A 7,814-nucleotide genomic window follows, 5' to 3' on the forward strand; every position below is an offset into this window, starting at 1 on the left:
AATACTCCGAGTGCTTGATGCCGAAGCTGTAGGCTGGTACGTGACCCAGATTGATCTGTGGATCATGATCGTGAGTGCAATGATGAAGGAACGACGAATCGACGATGACCATTGGAAAGAAGAAAAAAAGAACCACGGCGCACATTCGTACGTACGACACAAAACATTTCATTATAATCGAATGAAACAAAGCTATAAATCAGCAGTACAAAATCATCTGAAGATCAGCGCTTCTGCTATCGTTCATTAGAGGAACTTGTTTGATCGTTGCTCACGTCCAAAAGCAAGTCTTCAGGCCGTTCGCATATCTTGGGGATTTCTGGGTCAGGAAGTTTGAATGCCGGATGGAGAAGGAATAGGCGGGTACTCGTTGGAACAAGTTCAAGCCCTGACATTGATGAAAATTAAAAAGAAAATCATAGTGCAAGCGGAACAAAACCGGAGCCGCGTAACAAAAATATTGTCCGCACGGCAAATGAAAATGATGGGAAAGGAAGAAACACGTTTAAAAAACGACACATCCTGAAACAAAGAGTGCGTACCTTCTCCGGATAATGGGCGGCTGGTCCCGGTTTGAGCGCTTCGTCCGTTGGCCGCCGGAACCGGGTGGCCATAGAGAACATCGGCGCTCGTCTCACCAGCGGATCGATCTTCGCATCGTAGTGACCGGGACCGGGGAACCCAATGCACTCAGGAAGAGTTTGCTTTTGCCGGCCGGTGATTGTGTAGGCTGGGGCCGAGCGAATCGGGCCTTCCTTGCTCGAACCGAGCACGTTCGGGATGTGGTATTCGTTAGGAGCTTTTCGGAGTTGGTGCCGATTTTAAGGACATCACGAGCAGCGCATAATGGGGATAGAGAACGGAACGGAACAAACAAGTCACGGTTTGAATGCATACGAGTACGCCCAAGGATGTGGTACCATCCATTTTCGATTGGTAGACCCCTTTTGGTTCGCTTTCTCCACACAATAAGCCTGAAGTTAAGGTGATTGAGAACTAGACCAACACGAAAGATGCAGGTAACGGTGCATGTACCGATGCACGCGCGATCGATTAGCAAGTAGAAGCGAGCAGTATACGTGAAACCTAGCAAACGAAAGCACACTACTTACTACCTACACGCAGCCAATAGGAAACAGACTGGAAAACACACGCAATCAACTTTACTACAAACTAATGCAAGACAAATGCAAGGCTACTGTAACAGGACACGGTGACCTTTGCGATAACATTCACAAGATAAATTCCACGCCAGTGTCACAGCTCGGAGTCTGGTTTCGAAGCCATGTGCGGTCTCTTCTAGGCTCGGAAGTGGCCAGTGCAAACCATGCGCTGGTGCTGTACATTCGCAAGCTGCTTCACACCGGCAATACAGTTCGGTACAAGACCTTCGCCGATGGTTGCGACCGACGCGGACGAATGCTCCTCGGTAGTGGTCTTTCGTTCACGGACCACTTTCATGCCACCGGTCGTCCTCGTCGTCGTGACGGTTTTCATCGTAACCGTACCGTCTCCTTCACGGACATGCTGTACTGCACTGGTACTAGAACTGGTAGAACTGTTGTTCGTGGTGCTGTGATTAGCCACTGCCGCGTGGCCATTGCTGATCACCATCGTTTTCGTAGAAGCCACGGCAGTCGAATCACCATTGGTCACGACTACTGGACGCAGGACGAAATGTTCGAACACAAAAACGTCGAGGAGTCGAACGACGACGAACAAGTTAAAACAAAAAATAACGGAAAAGATAAGAACAAAAAACAAACAGATACGATAACTTTCGGCAACGTTCATGCAGAACCGTGAAATGTAACGGCAACACGGATGCAACAGTGTGGCATTCGCATGCGTAACAAAAAGGGCAACGGATAGGAAAAGCGTGAAAAAGCATTACCTGGGCTTTCGTGAGTGTTCGTTTCGTGATTTACCTTCACGCCGAAGCTGTACGCCGGTGAGCAATCGTTTTTGCATTTCTCTGGTTGATACGCCGATGGTGCTGGAGAAAAGTAAACGTAACCGTTAATTAGGCAATGTATGCGATGAGATTATGATTAATGACGTGAGCTTCTTACCCGGAGTATCTCGCAACGTTTCTCCTTTATGTTTGATTCCAAAACTGTACGCAGGTGCGTGATCCAACTTCACTTTGTCGGGATTATAGGCGCCGGGAGCTTTTGAACGAGATTACAATATAATCAAATGAATTATGGTAATAATTCTATTGAGTGTGCTATTAAACACAAAACAACTGCAAAAAAGATCATTGATCTTAAGAAGATTGAAAGCAGTATAAAAATTTAAACAATACAACACATTTAACATTAATAATGCAAAATTACACATTCAAATTACTATCGTATCTAATGCTGATTGTGTTTATGCTTTTTTAACTACGCCTCACAGATGATTAGTTAACACTACTTAGCGTATATTACATACCTGGCACATCATTAGGCTTCTCTCGATTCACCTTGATACCGAAAGGATATGCTGGCGAGTGATCGAGCTTTACTTTCTCTACCGAATACGTTCCTGGTGCAGGAGTTGAATCAACCTTGTCAATGACTGGTCTCACTCCGAACGAGTACGCCGGGCTGTTATCCAATTTAACCGCTTCCGGATTATAGGCACCTGGTGCCGGTACAACATCAACCTTATCAATGTTCGGCCGCACACCGAAAGTGTAGGCTGGATTGTGGAATGTGTATTTCTCAGGGGAGTACGCGCCCGGAGCCGGTGTTGGGATCACTTTTGACGTCACATGCTTCACTCCGAACGAATACGCTGGAGTAATCGATTCTTGGTTCTTATCGGTATCGTATGCTCCCGGTCCAGGGATAACGCTGGGTTTTTCTACATGCGTTTTGACGCCAAATGAGTACGCTGGAGAGGATTTATCGGTCACTTTGTCCGCATCATATGCTCCTGGGCCTGGTACCACACTAGGCTTCTCCACGTTTGTCTTTACCCCGAAGGAGTACGCTGGCGAGGAATGATCGATCACTTTATCTGCATCGTATGCACCAGGACCTGGAATTACGCTAGGCTTCTCTACGTTTGTTTTTACTCCAAAGGAGTACGCCGGAGAAAACGAATCGATTACTTTATCGGCATCGTATGCTCCTGGACCTGGAATCATGCTAGGCTTTTCCACGTTCGTCTTTACTCCAAAGGAGTACGCCGGGGAAGACTTATCAATCACTTTATCCGAATCGTATGCTCCTGGTCCGGGGATAACACTAGGCTTCTCTACGTTAGTCTTAACACCAAAGGAGTACGCTGGAGAAAACTTATCGTTCATTTTGTCAGCATCGTATGCTCCCGGGCCGGGAATTGCGCTCGGCTTCTCCACGTTTGTCTTCACTCCGAAGGAGTATGCTGGGGAAGACTTATCGATTACCTTATCAGAATCGTACGCTCCCGGGCCAGGAATAGCATTCGGCTTCTCAAGATTTGGTTTAACACCGAAAGAGTAAGATGGCGTAGATTTGTCGGCTGATTTGTCAGAATCATATGCTCCCGGTCCTGGCACAACGTTTGGCTTCTCAAGATTTGGTTTCACACCGAATGAATAGGATGGCGCAGATTTATCAACAACCTTGTCAGAATCGTAAGCTCCTGGTCCAGGAATTGCGTTCGGTTTCTCCAAATTCGTCTTTACACCAAACGAGTAAGCTGGGGACGACTTATCAGTAACCTTGTCCGCATCATATGCACCAGGACCAGGCATTGCATTCGGTTTCTCAAGGTTAGTTTTCACACCAAAAGAATAAGCTGGTGTAGACTTGTCGATCACTTTATCTGCATCGTAAGCACCAGGACCAGGGATGGCGTTTGGTTTTTCCAAATTGATCTTCATTCCGAATGAGTATGCCGGAGAAAACTTGTCGTTCGCTTTATCGGCATCGTAAGCTCCAGGTCCGGGAACGGCGTTAGGCTTGTCTACGTTCGTTCTGGCTCCGAAGGAATACGCTGGAGATGATTTATCCGCGAGCTTATCCGCATCGTACGCACCCGGTCCAGGAATGGCACTAGGTTTCTCCATGTTGGGCTTCACTCCGAAAGAGTATGCCGGGGAGGATTTGTCGTTCGCTTTATCTGCATCATATGCACCTGGACCGGGAATTGTGCTTGGTTTGTCGGTGTTCGTTTTAACACCAAAAGAGTACGATGGTGACGATTTATCGATCGTTTTGTCAGCATCGTATGCGCCAGGACCAGGCACGACGCTTGGTTTATGTACGTTCGTCTTCACACCGAACGAATACGCCGGTGTGGCGTGATCCACACAATCAGCGTTATAAGCTCCAGGACCGGGAACATCTTGCGGTTTTCCCACGCTCGGGCGCAATCCGAACGAGTACGCCGGCGATTTTCCATCAACAACCTTGTCCGCATTGTACGCCCCCGGACCGGGATTGGCACTTGGTTTCTCCGCCTTCGTGCGCACACCGAAACTGTACGCAGGACTATTATCTACTTTGGCCTTCTCGGGAGAGTACGCTCCTGGAGCGGGTATATTGTCCGGTTTGTCGATTGTCGATCGAATTCCAAAGCTGTACTTCGGAGTGTTATCGAGATTGGCCTTCTCCGGGGAATACGCACCGGGTGCGGGCGTGATATTCGGCTTGGCAACATGCGTCCGCAACCCGAAACTGTACGCTGGCTGGTGATCGAGATTAACCTTCTCGACCTGATAAGCTGATGGTCCCGGGGTACAGCTAGGCTTGTCGTGATTGATGCGCATGCCGAATGCAAATGCAGGTGAATGATCGTTCAGCTTCTTTGCTTTTTCTGGCTCATAAGCGCCCGGTGCTATTATAATGGCAGTATGCGGATGACAGGATGAACGTGCCCAAAATCAGATCATGGAAATGGGAAAAAAACCCAAAATAAAGGAGAACATAATGTGTTAAGCGATGCAAACATCTATACTGGTGCCGTAACTTTATCGCTTGTTTAAGCGACTTTCCTTCCTGACGCACACTTACCAGGATTCGAGTTGGGCTTGTCGATCGCCGATCGTATGCCAAAGCTGTACGCCGGAGTTGTGTTCAGCTTCACTTTCTCCGGCTCGTACGCGCCTGGTGCCGGTGTGTTGTTCGGTTTTTCAACGATCGTCTTCAGGCCAAAGCTGTACGCTGGTTTTTTATCCAACGCTAACGCCTTCTCTGGTTGGTATGCTCCGGGGGCTGGCAAATGCGATAAAGCAATTTACATCACCGCGTAAAAACACCCACACCGTTTACGTGACACTTACCTGGCGTTTCTTCGATCTTCTCGGGTATTACTTTAAGCCCAAAGCTATATTTGGGTGATTTGTCCTTTAGCACTTTTTCCGGCGAATAGGTACCGGGGGCTGAAAAAATGGAAAATGTACTCTACTATCAGCTAACAGCTTCGTGGGACGAGACACGCTGATCTGGCTCAACGCCAACGTACCTGGTGTGTCGTTTCGCAATTTGCTTTCGGTTTTGATGCCGAACGAATACTTCGGTGTACTATCTAACACTACACGTTCCGGCTTATAGTCCCCGGGAGCTAAAAGATATGGTAGGGTGGTTTGTTTCTCGCTTTCTTTCAACTACGGTAACACTTTCGATTGCATAGCTCAATTTTGAAAGCAGAGAGGGCATAATACATTAGCAGGGAAGGTATGAGATGATCGGTTAGATTTTGATAAAAAAAATATCTTTACAAACCTGTACCTCGTAAGCCGGGTTACTTCATAAAATAGCGAATATTTTTTTTTCAACAAATACTTTGACTAATCTTTACCACGATCACCAAACAAAAGTGCAATTCTAGTTCTACTTTTCTGAGGATTAAACAACTGAAAACTACAAACCGATCTACTAGAAAGATGTGTGCTCACTCTACGTTGGTAAAACTTATTACAAACCAATAATTCACCTGTACTCTGCATCGTGTTATCTAGTTCTCAGTTACTACAGGCTTATGGGTGGCAAAGAATGATGTGGTACATGAATGATGGCGCAATGGATAACTGTATGATGATGAATGCGCAACGGATGCACTAGTTTTGTTAATGAATTGTAGTAAACGTGTCGGCGGGACCCTAAAGTATGAATGTAAATGAATGTATCTCAGTGGATCATCGCCAAAAGCAATGATGCCACAGAGGACGTAGTGCAGTATGATTGTTTCGCTATTTTTGTTTTGTGGGTTTGTATAACATGATTTAATAGACGACAGGAAGCTTAATCCCATCCCGTAGGAAGCGAAATGAGCAATGAAACGTTCCTCCCAATCAAACAATACCTGGTGTTTGGCTGGTCGGATTCGGCGGTTTTTTCACACCGAACGTGTATTTTGGAGCCGACTTGACCAGCATTTTGTCCGACTTCTCGATATTGTACTCGCCCGGTGCTGGTGTCAGGTATTTGGGTATCTCCTTCGGTCGACTTTGCAAACAGTAGGCCGGCGGGGCATCCTTGCCCTTGCATCCTAACCCGGTGATGTTATAGAGCGGACCCGGACTGAATGATTCCGTGCGAGGTTTGTGTCGCTGACCGAAGCTGTAGGCGGGAGCGGCTTGCCGTTTGGAGTCTACCACTTTCGTACCTAAAATGGAAAAACACCGAACAACAGGCCAGTCAGAAGCTGATCTAAAACAGACTCATTGCATCGATGAGACACACTTCAAACACCCACAACACTAGCTTTCTGGCAGCCCGTGAACTTAAACGTCCATTAACCGTGGGCGGCACCGGTCGTGAAACGTCCCGCCTAGTTTTCGTATGGTTTTTTTTTCAGCTGTTGATAATTTCACTAACGCAAAGGTGCGGCTGTGTTGGTTGTGTTTTTGTATGAATATGGTACGAAAATAAATATTTATTGCGGCATGCCCATAGCCAGAAAGTGTGCTTAGCCCGACGTCATCACATCCGGAAGGCGACCCAATGCGTGAGGGCGACACCGGCTCATCGCCTTATATGGTCATGTGAAACTTTTTTGTCAAGATCGAGATTCCGGTGTGGTATTACTGCGCACTTGCTGTTTCTGTTATGCTATCCACCGATCATCAGGCACTCTCCGGTCGTGGTCTGATCGCTTCCACGATCGATCAACACCCACCACACATTCAGTCAGTCGGCTCTCGTTTCAAGAGCGTGGCCTTCGTGACGGTCTCGATCGATCGCTGCACTGTCTGATGGTGGCGGAAGAACCACAACTTGATCGTAAGTATAATTGACACTATGCGAGTGCTCAACAGAGGCTCTACAAGCAGGAAAACAAACGGGCGATTTCTCAATCGGTCCAGAAACCGACCAGCTGCGAAAGATCACGACAGCGAGTTGCCGATGCAACCCACGCACTAATCGCTGGATGTGAACACCTTTGGAACATCGGTGACTCACGGAAAATGGAGGAGGTACCCATGGACGAACCACTAGCTCTGGGACTTACCGAGAAGTTGTGGTAGAAGGTATTGTGGCCCGGGGCCACGGTGTTCCGCCGCAATCGGTCCCCGCCGTTTCGTCGGTGTCCAGGGACGCTGCTCGAACCCGCCCATCACGCGATAGGAATCTTTGTACCACTTCTTGATGGTAGTACTTTTTTGCCGGTAGGTGGTGGTCTCTGCCGACGACAGATGTTTCGTTTTTACACTGGCGAGAACAACCTGCGGATATTGTGGAAACATTGCTGGTGAAACCGTCCTCGAAGAGGGAGTAAGGCGATGCTTGACGACATGACAATATGCTTTCCAAATCAATTTACCATCTTGCTTGAAGAACACCGTTCGTTCAGTGCGTTTTACCCAACAAAAATGCCTAAAACTTGCGAGTGGA

The 7,814-nt window shown here is 47.5% G+C and overlaps 1 protein-coding gene across 1 annotated transcript; it reads right to left on the reverse strand.

Moving 5' to 3' along the window:
• Positions 1–1,276: 1,276 nt before the first annotated feature.
• Positions 1,277–7,552, reverse strand: LOC128726965 (uncharacterized). Its single transcript, XM_053820816.1, has 10 exons — positions 7,432–7,552; positions 6,283–6,585; positions 5,443–5,541; positions 5,261–5,359; positions 4,992–5,192; positions 3,698–4,815; positions 2,440–3,598; positions 2,073–2,171; positions 1,895–1,996; positions 1,277–1,661 (listed from the first exon to the last, which is right to left on the reverse strand). The coding sequence occupies exons 1-10, from the start codon at positions 7,535–7,537 to the stop codon at positions 1,300–1,302; spliced, it is 3,648 nt and encodes a 1,215-aa protein (XP_053676791.1). The 5' UTR covers positions 7,538–7,552; the 3' UTR covers positions 1,277–1,299.
• Positions 7,553–7,814: the final 262 nt, after the last annotated feature.

This window comes from Anopheles nili, chromosome 3 (assembly GCF_943737925.1).
Source record: "Anopheles nili chromosome 3, idAnoNiliSN_F5_01, whole genome shotgun sequence".
NCBI classification, from domain to species: Eukaryota; Metazoa; Arthropoda; class Insecta; order Diptera; family Culicidae; genus Anopheles; species Anopheles nili.